Source organism: Sturnira hondurensis, unplaced genomic scaffold (assembly GCF_014824575.4).
Source record: "Sturnira hondurensis isolate 20B ecotype Veracruz unplaced genomic scaffold, ASM1482457v3 Scaffold0003681, whole genome shotgun sequence".
Lineage (NCBI taxonomy): Eukaryota > Metazoa > Chordata > Mammalia > Chiroptera > Phyllostomidae > Sturnira > Sturnira hondurensis.
This window is the reverse complement of record NW_028076312.1, coordinates 4920669-4939996: the sequence shown is the minus strand read 5'-3', so window position 1 is coordinate 4939996 and position 19328 is coordinate 4920669. Positions and strand designations below refer to the sequence as shown.

The 19328-nt window shown below is 51.1% G+C and overlaps 1 protein-coding gene across 9 annotated transcripts in view; it reads right to left on the bottom strand.

Moving 5' to 3' along the window:
- The window catches only part of MCF2L (MCF.2 cell line derived transforming sequence like), a 169350-nt gene that overhangs the window by 100501 nt on the left and 49521 nt on the right, over positions 1–19328 (bottom strand). For 2 of the 9 annotated variants that reach the window (XM_037042056.1, XM_037042060.1), the window contains exon 1: positions 11408–11546. The exons of 6 other annotated variants lie outside the window; for them this stretch is intronic. In XM_037042056.1, the coding sequence (XP_036897951.1) occupies positions 11408–11486 (79 nt within the window). In that variant the 5' untranslated portion in view covers positions 11487–11546. Of the gene's footprint in view, positions 1–11407; positions 11547–12109; positions 12133–19328 lie in introns of those variants that run through there. One more of the 9 variants, XM_037042059.1, reaches the window with a different exon arrangement.

Here is a 19328-nt window from a genome sequence, read left to right as displayed (position 1 = left end):
CACCTGGCACTGCTCTCAGCCACAATGTCGAAGCCTTACCTGGTGGCACTTCGTGGGGAGCCACATTGCTGGTCACTACTAAGTTGTTCAGTGTTTCATAGGGGCTTCCAGTCAGATGCTTCTTGCCATTTTCAATGATGACAAAGGCAGAGTGGTCCGGGAGCGGGGCAACAGCGTCACATGCCAGACACTCTGTGGTATGAAAAAGCGATCCCGCCAACACTAAGGACTGGATCTCAGAAAACAGTAAGTATTTTAGCCCTTTCGGAACTGATGGGAGCATAAGATTACAGAACTGATAAGCTGTTGAGACCTAACATCTGGGTGCATCCCGTGACTTCCTGTATTTTGTTATCACTTAAATACAAAATGATACACTTTCCCTTCTAAAGGACTCAGAACTCAAAACCCTCAAAAAATTTTTTTGTCTCTAAAGACAAAGCATCCTTACCAAAGTGAAGTCACATTTGGGGCATTAGTTCAGCATTCCTGAAATTCTGCCAAATGTGTCATCAGTGAAAACTTAACACTAGTTCTTTCCTTTGGTGAGTTAAGTGCCACAGCCACCTGGTGTGACTATAAAAATAAGAAAATTGGTTGTCACGCTTCGGGGACTGGATTCATTTCTTTAATACTATTAATCACGAAATAAAGCAAGAAGCTAGAACATTTGCTGAAACCCTACTGTAGACACACACAACCACTTAGTCTCTGAAGTGTAGGAAGAACACCCCCCTCCCCCTTTGCAGGGTTGGACTCAGAGCTTTAAATGCTATTGAAGGTCTCCTCCGCAAAGTGACATTTCTCCTCAGCCTTGGTGTATCTTTCAGGATTGAAGCTGGGACAAATGTTCCTCTACGGGAAAGACGAAAAGGCTCCGCCATGAAACTCCTCCCTGAGGGGCGGTGCGCCAGAGCCACGCCCACGGGCCGGCAGTGTCGAGGGCACCCCTTTGGAGAATCGCCTCTAGGTGGCATGGCCCCTAACACGTCCCTTCCTTTCCAAGCCATGGCTTCTCGTATGCTTCTTTTCCTTCTCGCGTGTCTGGAAAATCTTCATGTTTCATTATTGTGATTGTTAATGGAAGAACACAGTTATTAATATGTAATAATAATGGCTACAACACATACTAAATGCACGAGCAAGGCACTCATTAAGTGCGTTCCCGTGTGACAAAGGCACAGGTGGGCGTTCGCGGAGAGCCTCCTGCAGGCAGCTCCCGGTGCCTTTACGTGAATTTAACTTACTCGTTCTTCACAGCAACCTGACAAAGAAGCTGCTCTCGTGGACCCACTTTACAGGTGGGGAAAGGGAGGCACCTCATGCTGATAGATGGCAGAGCTGGGATTTGAACTCCAAGTTGCGGTTCCACCTGATGATTTCAGTTTCTAATACTCACTCGCTCTCTGCAGGGGCTCTATGATTACCGCCCCCCACCCCAAAGAAGAAAACCTCATTTCACATTTTACCCAAATAGAACTACAAGAATGTTGCTATAGTTCAACTTTGGCACTTAACGAGAATTAGAATTTAGGCAATTAGGTTTTTGTGTGTGCATCAGACAACCGCAACAGCTTGTTCTGAGAGCTACAACAAATGCTTCTTTCTCTAAAACCAGAGGTATAAAACAAATGTGATCAGAGAAATTCTTAGTTGATCAGAAATACAGGAATGTGAAAATACTACTTGTAATAGTACAAACCCAGCTGCAAGGGTTAATGATCCACGCAGAGATGGCTGTTCTGGCAAAAAGGTGAGTTTAGACACGCGGACAGCGCTTCCAGCCCTGGCTACCTCTGTACGTCAGCCCCAGGGGAAAACAGTAGATAGACCGCAGGCGGCCTCACTGTGTGGAATTAAGCTGCAGAAGACCACGTTTGGTTAAATTGTGAACCAACGGACCTTAAGGGACTGTTAAAATTATTCTCTTCTCGAGAAAATGTGTTTACCAATTTGTCGAGTAGCTGAGGCTTGGAAAGCTTTTCACTGCAATGTTTACGCATTGTTAGTAATTACAACAAAAAAAGAGGTTGCTCAGATCACGTTCTTTTATAGACACTAGATCCTGAAAGTCTGGTTCTGGGGAGGATTCTCAGTTATCAAACTGACCTCAGTTACTAAGTTGGTCATCACTCAGATGACCAACAGCAAAGGTTCTCTCACCAGGGACGTTTGCCGAGGGAGCTGCGGAAAACACACACATTGAATAAAGACTGGAGCAACCTGGCCACCCTCAGTGGTCTCAGCAGAGGCAGCACCACGTGGTCCTAAGGGGAGGCCCACAGGTGTCCGAACATGGTCATTGTTCTTTACGGAGCTCTGAACGTGGCAGGGAGGACAACACTGATCTGCCAAGCGATTAACAGACAATGCAAGTGGCACACAGTGAAATGTTATAAGGGAGCTATGTGGAAATAAAGGGAGGTGTTGGGAAACACTCTGACTGGTTTCAGGAACTGTAACTACCCCCCATGGCTAAGGATGAGTGAATGACCTCTGGAATGTGAGCCACAGGGGACAAAGCTTGTCGCTGGTAGCAAACGCAGCCTCAGCTTCCTCCCCCTGCCCCCAAAAGCATGGTCGATGTTGATGAGGGTACAACACCTCACAGCGAGGGGCAACCTAAGCCAGACTCGATCGCTTGGGAGGTCATCATGGAAGGACTCGGTGGGAGCAATGGACCCTTGCCCCCCGGCTATGTGACATAGCCTGAGTCCCCATGTCCTCTGGGAGAAATGCTTCCTGGCTCTGATCCATTTAAGTCTGAAAGCCTGATGGGGAGGGGTGCAGCTCCTTGCCTTGCTAGAGTGATTTCTGGAAGAAATCTGGCATAAGAAAGAATTCCTAAAAGTGCTGTGAAGCCTGCTTTGCTAAGAGTATCTTCATTTGTATGTTAAGGGTCCAAGCAGGAAATGAGTATGTCTCCCAAAGTTTCTGCAACCCCATTTCCTGACAGACACTGACTCAGACTAAGCCCTCAGATTTCTCTGAAATGTTATCTACTGTTTGATCCTTGCTGCCCGTATTCTTGCGTATTACAACCCAATAAAAGCCCCTGGAGGAAGGGGCTCCAGGCCTTTTTCCTCTGAGAAACTGGTCACCTCTCCTCCCCAAGCAGATCATGTCTTGATAGTGTTTTTCATCTGTGGCAGACAGGGGGACTTGAGGGCAAAGTCGCCCCCACAGGGAGGCAGGCCAGCTGACTTGTCCAGGCCTTGGTTCTGGCAGGAGGGAAGCTGTGTGTTAGTAAAGGTTAGGAGGATACTGAGCATACAACTGTCATCTGCAGACACCGGACACGACAGCCCAAGGAGGGCAACCCATGGCGACAAACATGTCGAGTTCATGGATGTGGTCCCACCAACACAAGTCCCACTTACGTCAAAACAGTTTTACATTTGTTTGTTTGTTTTGCTTAAACAAAGGGATAACTACCAAGCAAAAGCAGAAACATAAATGGGATCAATGTCTACAAATCCAAATTAAGCTTGTTCTCTTCGAGATGGTCAAAGCCTGCTTTGTTTGAATTGCCTTCTAAGACCCTATTATGCAGCAGGTTCTGATAAGATTGTCCAGTACAACACTGTTTGGTTGTAATGTTGATGAGAGAACATAGGAAGTTCAATTTCATTTATGGTCTTAAAGTCACAGGCACTATTGAGGACATTGCATGAGGACCTCACTGGAAAGTATGTGCAGTGCCTTTGGCACACCCTTCTTCAACCACCAAGAGTCTTTATTTTTAAAGACTCATTCTTTGTAACCACGTCCATTGAAATTGGAAATCTCAGAGATGTTTGCAAAACATTTTGAGCAAGACCAGCAATTTTTAAAGGCACGGAATCTGAGAAGTCACTGGAGCTGCCAGGGCCACTACGGACCCCCAGCTCCCTTTGAGTCAAGAGGACAGCACGCACGAACTCCACGGCAACAGCCTAGGAGCATGCTCACATGCTCTCCGGGAGGCTCTCTGGTTTCGGAGTCCTTTGGAAGAATATTTCCTTTCAGTCAAAATCTGACTTCTGTAATTTCTACTCATTGACTCACTGCTCTCAACTGTGCCACTTGGAAGCCGAAAGAACACCTCCGCTCCTTCTCTCACTGGGCAGGAGCTGGTATGCTGGACAAGCACGCACGTGTTTCTGGTAGGTCTTCTGTTTTCCAATAGGCAAAGACAACATTTCAATATCTATTTTAAAAAGTGAGAAGATAATGGAGTCACCCTGCAGAGTATCATTCTCCCACTCACTCATTCATTAGGGTTGTTCAGCTCCAGTCAAACCTCTCTATCTGCGTTAGTCAGCGAGTGCCATGCTAATGCTGCCCGACGAGCTGCCCCCAACTGAGTGCCATATAAATGTAAGTGTTATTCTCATGTTTACAACTTTGTGGAGGTGGCTCTGCTCCACATGCCTCATTTTGGACTCGGGCTGGAGGGGCCATGGCAGCCTTGGTTATAGCCTCACGAGGGGTCTCTGGGGAGTGGGAAGGGCCAGCCCACTGTGCGAGCACACAGAAGCATCAGATCTGCAGAGCCCAGTCACATGGTCAAGTGCAAGTCAGAGGGGCACACGTGCTCCTCCCGCAGTGGAAGGGGAGAGGGAGTGCTTGCTAAAAGAGGGTCCAAACAATCTCAAAATCCTAGTCACTCTCTCTCCTCTGTTCATGGAGGACAACACAGAATGCAAAAAAAAAAGGCCTTTTTCAAAATGCAGATACCAAAATATGAATAAAGTTCCTTTGACTTTTACCCTCACACTCTCACAAAATAATTGGTTTATTAAGAATTCAGTGTATTGAACAACAATAAAGTAATTTAAAAAATTTAGTGTATCTTTGTTGCTAGCTGGAGATGATCATTTTCCTTTGAATGGACTCACAATTTTTTCATTCATTTATGAAGGCTAAGATAATTAAGTTGTATTTTCTCAATAAAACATTTTCTTTCTGAAAATCAGAAAAATATTCACAAATATTTCATCTTTAGGTGTTTCACCGCCTGCCACAATTTCTCAATTCACATTAACATGTGCTTTCTACCTCTTGCTAGTTCCACACATATGGAGCACATTTCAGAGCCAGGCCTGGGGACCCAAAGGCAGACGGGGCACCCCCCAGGCTCAGTGAACGGATGGATGTGGTAAAGGAGCCACCAAGCAGACGGTAGGGTGGGGAGAGCACCGCACCCAGGGCTGTGGGCACAGGACCCGGGAATGCCAGAGCAATTCGGGCAACAGGAGAAGGTTGCCTCCCGAGCAGCCCCTGAGCAAGTGCCCGAGGGAGGGCCTGTATTAGCTGAAGGGTGAGCAGAAGCCCCAGGCGGGGATGGCATAGGCCTTAGGGGTCCTCCCTGTGTCCCAGTTGATTCCATTTCTGGAGTCCACTGAAGGACGTGAGGGCCCAGCTTTCATCTTCTCACTGACCAGAGCCGTGCCGTCCTCCCAGAACCCCTCGGCCTCAAGCTTGGGCAGCAGACTCACCTGGCTAGGCTGGGCCTGAGAATCTGCATTTCCAACAAGCTTCCAGGTGATGCCTGGTCCAGGGCCATACCCAACGAACACTATGTTAGATGGAGGAAACCAGGAAAACCTCCAATGGACAATTCAAAAAAAAGAATAAATCACTAACTGCCTCCCACAAGCTTCTCTCTGTGCTCAGTTTCTCCAAAACTCATTCTCCAATCCCTGCTAACAAGAGTCACAAAATATTTCCTATGTAAGCTATTGGTTTATTTTTAAAACTAGTTCCCATATTTCATAGTCACACCAGCAGGCATGGGTGGGTACTAATGCCCGTGATGGCAACCCTGCTGGACAGAGTGTAATGCTGCCAGTGCTGTGACCCCTGCATTTAAAGCTCCCACGTTCAGTATCATGAACCTCTCTGTGCAGAAACGTGTGCACCAACACGCCGCCGGCTGAGTCAGCCTAGAAGGAAGGGACTCTTTCCTCTGACCAGTGCAATCGGGTGGTGTCAGATCACTCCACCTTTAGGGACGTCCTGGGAACCTTCTTGTCCCTGAAAGCCCATACTTGATACCCTGGTCCTTCAGCCCCCAGCCTGCTGCCACACTAAGCACGTCTCAGCCAGACACCACCTTCCTAGGGAGGGTTTATGGCCAGAGAGTGGCAAGCAGCCCGGGAGGTTCGGGTAACGGCAGATGGGCCTCACAGTCCTCCTCTCCTCTCACTGCCCAGGTCCAGCTAGGTCAGCCGACCTTCAAAGCATGTCCAGTGCCCCACTGTCTGCACCACCTGCCACCCGTGCTTCTGCTATTCTGGTCCCAGTGGCCGTCTACCTTCTCCTGGACCTGAACTGGAGGTGGCCTCCCTCTCCCTTAGATTGCTCTGTCTCTTCAACAAGCAGTCAGACAGCCTTTAAAATTCTAGAGGAGATAATATCACAATTCTGCTGAAATGTCTCAAAGGCGGGTGATTCCCCTCAGAGTCTGAGCTGAGCTGGAGCTGGGGCCCCACAGTTCACGTGCAGTGTGGGTGTCACGGATGAACTGTGTCCCTCCAAAACCTATAGGTTGAAGTCCCAATTCCCCGAACCTCAGAATGTGACTGTATTTGAAGATAAGGTCTTTAAAGACATAATTAAGGTAAACTGTAGTCATTAGAGTGGGCCCTAATCCAATGTGACTAGTGTCCTTATAAGAAGAGGAGATCAGCCCTGGCTGGTGTGGCTCAATGGGCTGAGTGCCCGCCTGCGAACCAAAGGGTCACTGGTTCAATTCCCAGTCAGGGCACGTGGCTGGGTTGTGGGCCAGTAGGGGGTGCACGTGAGGCAACCACACATTGATGTTTCTCTCCCTCTCTCCTTCCCTTCCCCTATCTCTGAAAAGAGATAAAATCTTTTTTTAAAAAAAGAGGAGGAGATCAGGATGCAGATCTGGGGGGGCCACCCTGCGAGGACACAGGAGGAGGAAGATGGCCATCTACATACCAAGAATGGAGGCCTCAGGAGAAACCAGCCCGGCCAACACCTTGACCTCGGACTTCCTGCCTCCAGAACTCTGTGAAGTAAAGGTCTGTTGCTTAAACCTCCCAGTCTGTGGCACCTTTGTTACAGCAGCCGATGTGACTAGTGTACTGGCCGAGCCCCTCTGCTCTCACTCGGGGCTCCTCCCCACTGGCCCAGCCGCCTCTGTGCTATTCTGACCTCATGCACCAAGGACTTCCAGGCTTCCTAATGCAAATGTGAATAGCTGCATTACACACAGAAGAGTCTTCCAAAAGCTTGTGAAAATTTTACACAAACAGTTCCCAGGGTGTGTTTTGGAATTTCTGGGTTAACTATTTATTTTCGTGTAGTAACCCAAGCAGACCCTTCATGGGACTGCCTGGGGTCGGAGGGGCGAGGCAGGGTGGCCAGGCTCCTCGCAGGGCTGTATGGTTTGGGCTGGTACAGAGCCAGCTGGGAGGGTCAGCCCCGGCCATGCCAACAGCAGGTTGCGGACCTCAGCTGGGGGGCCCGAGGGAGAGGTGAGCATCAGGGACCCTGGGGGTGGGCAAGTCACAACAAGCCCTGCTAATGAAGAAGGAAAGGAAGCCAGACACCAGCGCCCTGGTAAGCATGAGGGAAGTGTCCTTCCTGGCAGGAGCAGGGCACATTCCAACAGGGGACCCGAGATGACAAGAGGGCAGAACTCTCCATGGGCCAGAAATGGGGGATGACACAGGCAGAGGGGGGGTTGTCCTCAGCTGGACAGGCTATCCTACTGGGGGACCCAGGGACCCTGAGGGCAGAACCACAGGGTTTCATTGAGACAGTGACAATCAACAGCTGTGGAACTGAACGGTTTCTTTAGGGAAACCCAGGACATGGACAACTAAGACCCCTCAGAAGGGAAGGCTTTGTGGGGTGCAGGCTCCACAAATTAAAATCAAGAATGAGGCCACATCATCTCCCTCACGGAGCACTGTCTACATATCTGGGCTTGTTGTTCTATGTTCTTACCTTTTCTATCCAACAGCATCTATCTATGCTCCCTAGAACTTCACTGGTCAGGTCTGCCACCAAAGCTACCTCCACTTTCCGGCTTCCAGGTTCTCTAGAGATCTCAGCAATGGAACTTGCTAAAGGAAATCTCACTGCTCCTCACACCTGGATTTGGACATGGCGCACAGAGAACACTGCTGTGGTTTAAACTCCTTTAAAAGGTGCCCGTCAGGAGGATGGACACGAATTACCCGAACGTTGCTATAGTGATAGTACAGGGCAACATCCCCATCCTCCCAAAGTGGCTGAGTTAGCAGCTGAGATAGTAGTTGATATTTAGCTTCTTGAACTGTGGGATGCTTGGTGCAGGAGATGAGAGGATGGGACAGAATGGGTGGGAAGGAAGATGTTTGGTCCATAGAGTGTGAGTGCCCTGGCTGAACTCCAACCAGAGGAGTGAGGCAGGCTCACAGCACCCTCCCCCACCATCACTCATGTTCTGATGTGAACCGGGATCTGTTCCTTCAATATGTAAAGAGCTAAACATGGCTGGTCTTCACTGGGGAAGAACCTTAAAATGCAAAATATGATGTTGCTTCTACTTCTATCGTCTCGTGTGCAGCCCCATCCATCCATCCATCCACCCATCCACCCATCCACTCATCCATCTACCCATCCATCCTCATCCACTCTTCCATGACAAGAGTTAACATTTTGCAGACAGTTAATTAATGGAGGAGGTGGCACTAGATTTAAAGACTTCTACTGCAGTGGTTCTCCAAGTTTGGTCCCTGGGCTAGCACCATCAGCATCACCTGAGAACTTAAAATGCAGATCCTCAGGCCCTGCCCCAGACTTCTGAATCGGAAACCCTGGGGGCGGGGCCCGGGAGTCTGGGATGGTTCTCTACAGATGTATCAGTTGCTCTAGCTTGAGGACGACTGCTCTACATTTAAAAAAATGCTTAGTTCATCTAAATCCATTAACATTTCTCCCTCAAATATTTATTATTTTTTCACCAATTTTGCAAATATAAAGAGAAAACCAAAACAGTGCACATGCTGGGAAAGAAGCCCTACCACAGAGAAGGGGAGCTTTTCGCTACTGGAAAGTGCTCCTGGCCTTGTGGTTAAAGATGAGGTTCAAGAATGTATACAATGTACATTCTCAAGGTCAAAAGATAAGATTCCCAGACCACATGGGCAGTGTGCTTTGTCCTCCTTTACGTACAGACTAACCTAAATAATGCATGTCCTTGCAGAGGGGGAGCAGCATATTTGAAATCTGAATTTCAAATAGGGCAGCCACATGTCCGAACCAGAGGACAAAGATAAAATGCCTACCAGAGGTTCAGCGTAGAGGCAGGGAGGGTCCAAATCTGTGCAGGTGAAATAGCCACAAAGCTCTACGCAAGGTCACTGAACCCAAGTCCTCAGCTGTGACCCTGTCCTAAGTGGGCCAGGCCCCCTGCCCTGAACGTCTACACCAACATGCAGACAAATGTCCTGGAGCCCCAACCCACACCTGCCATCTATCCCAAATCACCCTGGAGGTGGGACAACTCTATTACCTCTGGGTGGAAGCCATTCTGCTACAGATGGGGAATTCTTTTGAGGATGGACCTGGGCTTTAGGCCCCAGTTGGTGAGTAGGTTTACATCGACCTATGTCCCCGTCCCCACGCTTAGCGGATGGCACTGTGTCAATACACAGCCTGGGATACAGCCTACAGCCCCTGTCATGTCTCACAGCCTCTGTTCAGTGTTGCCTCACGTGTAGAGTCAGTGAAAATGGATTCGTGCTGAAGGGAGAAGCAGTGTTAGCGGGAGGTAAGCAGGGGGATGGATGCAGGATGCTCGCCCCTCAGAAAACGACATTGGATAGTCATAAGGCTGGGTATCTGCTGACCTGGATTTAAGAGTCTTGGTGAAATCTGCAGTAGCTGGCAGCACACATGGGTCAAGGGACGCCCACTTGAGAGTTTCTGCTTAGAATGAGATCATGGTCAAGATAAGCACCTGGCTCGCATGCCACATACATTCAGTGAGTGGTCAGCATCATTCCTGCTTTCTGGAGACAGCCTTTAAACAATTCAAAATGCACATGCGTCTCTCAGAGCTCAAGGAAAAAATCTCCATCCCTAAAACCTAGGGAATGACATCACTCTTGGAACAGTCCCCACTCTGTAATTCCGACTCCAGGCCCAACGCAGTGGGTGTGGAGAGCCGCCCCTCCCCCTCAGGGGCCGGGGGAGAGCAGCCCTGTGAGTCTGCGGTCGGTCCAATGTGCCCTTCACCTCAGCCACTCGCCAATTCCTGCACCAAGCAAAACGCGACTCGTGTTTCAGAAAAAGGGAGCCCACTACCTTTCTAAGAATAAGGGGCCAGATGGCATAGAATGGTTTCATTTTCTTTTGACCCACACACAATAAATCCAGTAGCTTTAATCACAAAAATCAACATTAAAAACAGAATGTCTCTGAAAGTCTTGGTTAGACCATCACGCAGAATGGTGCGTATGCCGATTTAATCACTGCTTTGCTCTCAGAAGCCACTGGGATCTCCCACTTATGGGGTGGGGGGAGAGAGAGAGAGGAAAGAAAGATTACCACACCTAAACCACATAACGGACAAAATCAAATCTTTCAGGCAAATATTATTCAGATAATGAGGTAACGGCATATAACACAACATATAACAATGTCAGGCAAACATTTGGCGACTTACTTTTAATGACACAGGATTATTTCCTCTTCGTTTCAAGGAGAACTAGGGAATGCCGACCCTCTCCACCCGCACAGAGCAGCAGGGAGACTCAGCTGTGACCGGCCAAAGCCAATAGCAGGACGCTGCCAGCTCAGCTTCTCCTGAAACCTAAACGACTCCATCCCACCTGCTCCTAGAGGCTGGTCTTAAGCCATCTTTTCATTAGTACTGAAAACAAATGTCTGAGGATGCTGTCCTTCCACCCTGCACCCGTATCACTCTCAAACATTTGTCTCAGGTGAGATTATAGGTGGTGGAGAAAAGCACCACCTGATTAGTCTGGATTTTTCCTCCTCAAAACAAGCAGGTATCGCCACCATACCCAACACCAGGCTCGAAAGCCCTCGGCTCAGATTATTTTTGACCCACAAATACTTATGCTTTCTCCATCGCTATGGTTACAAATGCAGGTTGAAAGAGCAGATTTCAGACAGCCGCTCCACGCACAGACCGCGGACCTTCTAGAAAGCCTGTGGCATCAACCGCAATTTTTCGTTCTCCTAGGCAGAATAAAATCACGCTGACTGACCATGGAAATTTATCGGCGGCTGATAAATGCCCGTCTTAGCTGCCCGTTCCTGCTATTACTGCTAGGAAAAGAAAGGAAGGCTATTATATAAAAATTAGACACATGTCCCTATGATTCAACATGATGTCAAGCTTAAGAACATAGAATTCAAGGCCAGCAGCTCCTCCTACCAGTGTGCTTGGAAACCGCATTTAATCTCTGCACCATTTCTTCCAAAGCCATCTCTTCACTTCTCAGCCAAAACCTCATCCTCCGGCAGAACAAAACGATCCTCTGCAGCTGCTTTCCTCTGCACCAGAAGGTGCTTCAAGGGTGGGGTAACACAAGTGGGGAGGGGGGCGCGGCAGCGAGGCTGGGGGGGCACGGCAGCGCCTCCCTTCCCTGGATTGGTCCCCAGCCCCGCCAAGGGGCGCGCCCTGCGCCAGGGTGGGGGCTGCTCAGCGGAAGCGGAAGCCCGCCCGCCCCGCATGTCCCCACGGCCACTAGGGAGCTCCGTGTGTGCCCCTGCGGTCACCTGGAAGGCTTGAATGTGCACTCCCGCAGTCACCTGGAAACCCCACGTGTGCAAGCCCAAGGTTACCTGAAAGCCCCAAATGTGCACCCCCAAGGTCACCAGGAGCCCCGCGCGCGTGCACCCACCCCAGTAACCTGGAACTCAAGAGTGTGCACCCGCCGACTGCCCGACAGTCCCCTGCGTGCACCCTGCGGAGATCTCAGCCGGCAGTCTTCCCCCGCAGAGAGGCAAGCCCAGCCCACTCTTCCCAGACCCGATTCTCTATGTACCCCTCCTCTCTCCCCTCCCCCAAGAGGAGGGAGGGACTGAGGAGTGGCCACAGTCAAGGGAGCCCTGGAACCTGCCGGCCCCCCTTTACCTCCAGCAGTTCCGGGGCAGGTGCAGAGGCTGCAGCAGCCCACCGCACCCTGCCCACGCCGCCGCATGGCGACCGGGAAGCCCCGCGTCCTTGGGTCCTTGGTGGGTCCTCAGGTGACTGGGTGGACCAGCTGCTCCCGCAGAGCGCCGCCTGCCCAAGGACGCAGGCGAGGAGGGAAGCTGCCCTGCAGGCCCTCGGAACTCACCATGGTTGGCACGAAGCCACTACGTGCATTCTACACCTCACTGCCCTGCAGAGGAGAGTCATGTGTGTGCAAGGCTATGGCTGCTGCATCCCAAGGACGTGCAAGAACACATGTGTGCACAGTGGGCCCTGGATGGGGCCTCTCCTGCCCAGGGGGCTTGCAGCCCTTTTGTGGTTGACATTACAGGTGGCGTGCCTTTCCTTACGTGAGTATTTCAGGGAGACGCGCCTATTTCCATGCATAGTCTGGGAAATTCAAGCAAGTAGTGACAGAGATTTGAACTGTCGCTCATGTCATTACACTGTGTGTGCCGACAGCTCGGTGTGATGACGGCCAGGCACCAAGAGGTGGGCCCATGGGGTGGAAAAGTGCAGGTGACATAGCATCTGCCCTCAGAGAGCTCAGTGCCACAGGAAACGAAAGTGTAATAACCGCACAGGGAAGATGTGGGGTAAAACTAAGAAATTACGGTATTTTTAAACATCAAAACCTATTGAATATCAGCAGTTTTTCATGGTTCGAAATACGGCCCAATGAGGGGAGAGATCTGGAAAGGCATCACCTCAGGGCAGCCTTTTCCTTGTGGGCCGACATCCTGGTCTGACGTTCACGGAAGCAAACCCAGCTTTGCTATGGCCACTCGAGCCAGACTTCAGGAAGGCCAGCCACCCGACAGGGTGTCTGAAAACACAAGCCCTTTCCTCCCCACAGTGAAGTATGTGGCATCTACCTTCCTGCCTCTCCAGTGGCAATGACACCCACACTTTTCCTTGGCCAGACTGGCCCCAGGAGGCCACATTCCATCGGGCCTGCGCAGACACACGGGCCCAGGATGTGCCCTGTCCCGGGCAGCTCCACCCCCTCCTCCCTTCGCCTGGTCCCCACCGTTTCCAGCACAGGAGTACCTGAGTGGCACTCAACCCTGAGGCTCATTGGATTTTCCCATAAAGGTTTGTTAACCCAGACGACCAGAGTTGGTGGTCCCATGGCAAGGGTGCAGGAATGTGTGTTTCTAACAGGACCCCCGGCGGCTGGTCCATGTTTGGAGAAACTCTCACTGTGAGAGCGTGTCCCACCTTTAAACCAAAAGCAAAGGAAAAGGCACAACCTTCTGCCCACTCTGTTCTCACGAGCTTCCACCATCCAGTCCTGCTCCCGCCTCTTCCCTGGACCCCGAAGCACCCCTGGCTGGCGCCTCCAGTGCTGCTTCCAGGATGGGTCTGACGCCCCCGTGATGCTGGCTCCCGTGGGTCCACTTGGCCAGGCCTCGGTGCCCAGGTGTTTGACCAAACACTACTGTGGTTGTGGCTTTGAGGGTCTTTTGTGGATCTGATGAACATTTAAACAAGTTGACTGTGAGGAAAGCAAATCATCCTTCCAAATGTGGGTGGGCCTTGAGCGGTCAGCTGACTGACCTCCCTGGAGGAAGAGGGCATCTACCTCTGGACAACTTCAGACTCGAGCTGCCAGGCTGGCTCTTCCTGGTCTCCACCTGCAGCCCCGACTGACCAGCCCCCACAGCTGTGTGAGCCACTCACTTAAGATAAACCTCCCTCCTTCCTTCTTTCTCTCTCCCAATTCCTAACACACCTTTACTCTCTCCTTAAATTATAGCACAAATGGCACTTTCTATAAAACTCATTTACTATTTGCTTAAAGTGTAACAATGACAAAATACTACCCAATGTACATTGAGTACTCACTAAGTTCCAGTGACCCACCTAAACTCATAGAGTGTGCAGTGATTTAATCTTCACAAGGACCTAGCAGACGGGCACTGTTTTTATTCCGTTTTACAGAATAAGGCACAGAGAGAAGTTCAGTAGGTTGCCCAAGGTCACACAGCCGGTAAGGGGCAGAGGCAGGATCCAAACTCAAATGCGCACACGCAGACCTAGAAAATAAGTGTTTGCTTCAGAGAAATGTCATATCCCAATTGGGACACTATCCCCAGTGTCCCTTACAGTTAGATGGGGACAGTTAGGTAGGGTCCCAAACCCAGCAGGGTGTGAAGAACCTTAGCCCAAGTATTCCAAGAGCACAGGTCTGCTTTCTGTACTGTGTTGGCCCCTCCCAGAAAGAAGCAGGACAGGCCGCTCATCCCTCTGCCTGAGGACAGATGGCGCCCAGGTGGGAAGGTGGAACGTAATGTTACACCTGGATACCCAGCACATCCTCTTAGCAACTGTTCCGGAAAGTTAGCCATGAAAGGGAGGTGAGAAACAGGAGAGCTGGAGGGGTGCGCAGGTCAGGTTCTGAGAAACAAGGAGCCCTAAGGAGCCCTGAGGAGCCCGCCCTATGAGACAGGTGGGGGGGAGGGGAGGCAGAGATGCACCTTTGTAAGAGGTAACAGGAGCCAGGAGCAGCCAGGCCTAGGTGCCGCTGGATGCTGGCCATGGAAAGGGAGCACCCGTGTATTTCCTGCACTGCCTTATCCCACTTCAAGGGCATGGGGACAGGCAGCAAGGAGAAGGGGGAGACTCGGGAATGGCCCTCTGAAATTTGCAGACATTGGAGCACAGCCTCATTCCTGAGCTGCCGTGTGAAGCAGGAGGAACCTCTGACAAGAGCACCCTGAGAGGTGGGGAATCAGACCGCTCCTGGACTCCTGAACAACTTCCTGGGAGCTGGGAGCCAGGCCCGGAGCTGGTTCCAGGGTGCAGGGCTGAGAAAGGCAGGCAGGCTCCCTGCCCTCACAGGGTTCCCACTCCAAATGGGGGCCAGCCACTGATGGTGACACATACTTGACGGCAGAGGGTGAACAAGCTGGTGAACAGGTGTGCCAGTTGGTACGATGCCCTCGGGAACTGATGTGACGTTGAATGACAAAATTGGAGAGAGGCATAGCCCTGTTGTGGCAGTGTGCTCTGGCACGTGCACACACCGGGGTCTGTCCACTGACACCTGTGTTCCCCGCAGTGTCACTGACAATGAAGGAGGACGGGGAGAGGAGGAGGGAGAGGGAAAGGAGACAGAAGGGGAGGGGAGGAGCAGAGAAGGAGGGAGAGGAAGGGGTGAGGGGGAGGGGAGAGGGGGACTGGATAAACAAGGAGAGGTGTGCTCACATAATGGGAAGCCACACAGCAGTGGAAACAAAGTGACTTACATCAACTGAGCTACAACAGCAAGTTGCAAAGACTATATGACACCACTTATACCTAACTCAGAAGGAGGCCATACTAAGCTATGCAGTATTAGGGACATACGGCATTGGTCCCCCAAGGCCTCAGGCAGTGGTGTGGGGAGCTGCAGAGACACAGCGACCTTCCTTGAGCAGGCATGGGGTACAGGGAAATGAACCACGTTACAACACGTTTTTACGTAACAGCACATTTTACACGATGAAGAGGAAGCTGCAGGGTTCCTCCGAAAAGGAGCAGGTTGTGGGGGGCCGGGTCTTCGTCTGTTCGTCCCTGAGGACGGGATTCCACAGAAGGGCAGGGTCTGGGGAGAGGTGAGAGGCTGGAAGAGTAGAAGAAAATGGACAGGGGACTTAAGCCCCCAAGGTGCAGGGCTGGCGGGGCGGGGCAGGGGTGGGGAGCAGGCAGCCCGTGAGGAAACTGACCCTGGAGATGCCGGACCACTCGCAATGCAAATCAAACCCACAAGGGGATGTTGCCCTCGCACCTGTTAGAACCGATGTCGTCAAGAAGACAAGACATAACCAGTGTTGGTGAGGGCAGGAGAAATGGAACCCTCCCACACTGCTGGTGCGAATGAAAATCAGGGCAGCCAGTGTGGAAAACAGTACAGAGGTTCCTCCTCTAGGTACCTGCCAGGGGAATGAAATCAGCATCTCAAAGAGCCATGTGCGCCCCACGTTCACAGCAGCCTCATTCATAGCAGTCAAGATACGGAAACAACCCCATGTCCTTCCAGGGATGAATGGATAAAGGAGATTGGTGTATACATACAGTGGTTAATTATGCAGCCATGAAAGGAAGGAAATCCTGACATCTGCGAGCACATGGATGAGCCTGGAGGACATGATGTTAAGTGAAAGCAGCCAGACAAAAGACACAAGTTCACAGAGACAGAGAAGAACAGAGCGGTGGTTGCCAGGGGTGGGGGTGGGGTGGAGCGGGAAGAGGGAGGTGCAGGTGGAAGGGCACGGACCCCCAGGATAAGACGAATGAGGCCCGAGCACCCAGTGCACAGCGTGGTGGCTGCCGTTAATAATAGGGTATTGTGCATGTGAAAGTCGCTGGGAGCAGATCTCAAACATTTCCACTGAACACACAAAAAATAGTCATGTGAGTTGATGGATGTGTTAATTATCTTGATCCTCGTAATCACTTCACAATAGATATAAAATCATCACACCGTACAGTTAAAATACATACAATTATATGTGTCAATCATTCCCTAAAGAAAGTTTTTAGAGGTGTGGGTCAGGTTGTGTGAGGATGAAAAGTCTCCTTGATTCGGCACTTGGACCAGGCATTTCCTCTCTGCTTGGACGTGCACGAGCCCCAGTCTTGATACGTATCCCGGGCTTCACCGCCCCCCGCCCCCCACCCTCTTTTTAAGAACTTGGACTTCTGTAGAGCAACAGCCCCCATGAAGAGGCACTCCCAGTTTGCACCTGCAGGCCCCGGCGGGGCACTGCTTGGACTTGTTCCACGGTGGGAACAGCTGAAGCAAAGGTTGAGACGGGAGGTGGGTCAGCCACCTCGAATGCAGCCCTCGGAGAGCGTCCCGCAGACAAAGCCGGGCAGGGGCATTCTGTGTCCGTTCCTGTCCGTTCCGGGGGCATTCTGGCGGGGACACTGGAGATGGAGCTCTTAGGTTTCTGTCTTTTTCATGGCTTTTCCGGTGAGGGTGTCTGAGATCCACATTAACACAAACTATAAAAGGACACTGAGTAAGTAAGTTTCCTTAGTTGGAAGATGGCCTTCTGGTGAGAAAAATCTGATAGGATGGGGGATTTTGACTAACGCTCTTTCCTACAAACGATGATTACATTTTGATGGCTCAAATAAGTCCCTCAGGAGAACATGTATTTTTTGCGAGTGCAAAGATCATTGTGTTCACTTTAGAAAGGGAAACTAAGCTGCAGCGTCATGTAGAGTCTTTGGTTTGTCCTCCTGCCGCACTTCTGTACGAACTGTAACTGTATATCGTTTGTAACAAATTTTCCGCTCCAACTTTTTTTGCTGCTGCTCTTCCACACGGTCTTAGTAGCTGTGTGAATATTACCTTGTGTGTTTCACAATTTAATCACATTTTAAAGTAATTCTTACTTATTATAATGATAAAAAAATCCCACAGGCATAACATTTTTTTCTGCATGTCTGATTGTTTCTCTGTTACATTCCTAGAAGTAGAATGACAGAACAAAGGGCATAGGCCTTTATTTCAAGCTTCTGAAACATCTCCTTGGTGTGTGCATGTGCAGACATGTGTTCACATGCATCCTCACCAAGCAAATGCACAAAGGGCTGGGGTCAGTAGTTCTCTCTGGATGGGGGCCCATCACAGGTAGCATCCTGGTGGGCTCCCCCAGTCCCCCAGCCCAGGGCCAGCCCAGCACCGCTAAGAGCTTACATGGTAAGGGTTCTCTTTTCCTAAAATACAAAATTAGGGGAAAAATCACCCCCAATTAGAAACTAGCCAAAGACCACTGCCTGCAGCGAGGCAGGAACTGCTCACACCAGTCCAACGGCAGCGCAAACCGCATCTCAAAGCCCCACACAGACTGGGTAACGGAGGCACCTGTGGTCCAGGGCTACGGCCCCGGAATCTCAGCAGATGGAGAGGTGAGGGTTCGGGCTGTGCCTGAGAGCTGTCCGCCCAGGTCCACTTGCCCCTCGTTGGAGCCCACCACACTGAGGGTGCACCTGTGGGGCCAACGCTACACCCTTGAAAAGCATGCTTGTTTAGGGCGATTCTCAGCTCTGCTCGAGGAGGCCTGAGGAACGCAACTTCCCCCCATGCTGGCCCTGTTTAAACTACATGCCATGCACAAAATCTCCCGCCCGGGCTACAGGCCAAGCCTTCTGGTGTCCACAGTGTCTCGGGGGAAAGAGGGGCCAGTGGTGGAAGTCTTGGGGACAGAAGAGGGGGGTGTGGTGGCCTCCTGGGGCTGCTGTAACAACACGCCATGAACTGGGCGGCTCGAAACAACAGGAAGCTGTCCTGTCACAGTTCTGGAAGCTTGAAGTCTAAAATCAAGGTGTCCACAGGACACACGTCTCTGAATCCTGTGGGGGAAGGTTCTTGTGTGCCTCTTCCAGCTTCTTGGTCGGGGTGGGCCGTCCCTGATCTGTGGCCGCATCACCCAGTCACAGGGCCATCCCTCCCTGTGTGTCTCTCTGCTCTTTCCTTACAAAGACACCAGACATTGGGTCAGGGCCCACCCACCAACAGCGTGACCTCACCTTAGCTAAGTGCACCGACAACAACCCTATTTCCAAATAAGGTCACGTTCTGAGGTGTTCGGGGTTAGGGCCTCAACATATCTTTTTAGGGGACACAATCCAACCCATAACGATGGATAAAGAGCTAATAAAATTTACCTAAAAGACAAACACAGAGAGACTGGGACAATTCCTAAGGGACAGAGGTCGGCATTGGTGACCAATGATGACCGTTTTCCCCACCGACCACCCTTGTGGCCCGCCCTTCCACTGTGCTGCGTGGGGGGCTGTAGTCCCCACACAGCTGGCCATTCCCTCCCACCCCCTCTAGTTGAAGAGTTGAATGAATACAGAATTCTGAGATGGCCGACGAGGTTTAAAAAACAATCAGAGAACCCTCACCTCAGGTTCCCCTTGTGCCCATGACACTCTGCCAGGCATCAAACCACAGGCCCAGAAGGAAAGTCGAGACATATTCTGCAGAAGAAGGACAAGGCCTCTCCTCCAGAGCTTCGCATGCCCCGTGGCGTGCCCCGGATGGCAGGACTGCATGTGGATGGGTGAAGCGCTTGCACAGTGCTCCGCTGATGGGCGCTGCTGGAGGGGAGCAGCTTTCACAGCTGATGCCTGCGTCCCGGGTATCAGCTGGTACCAG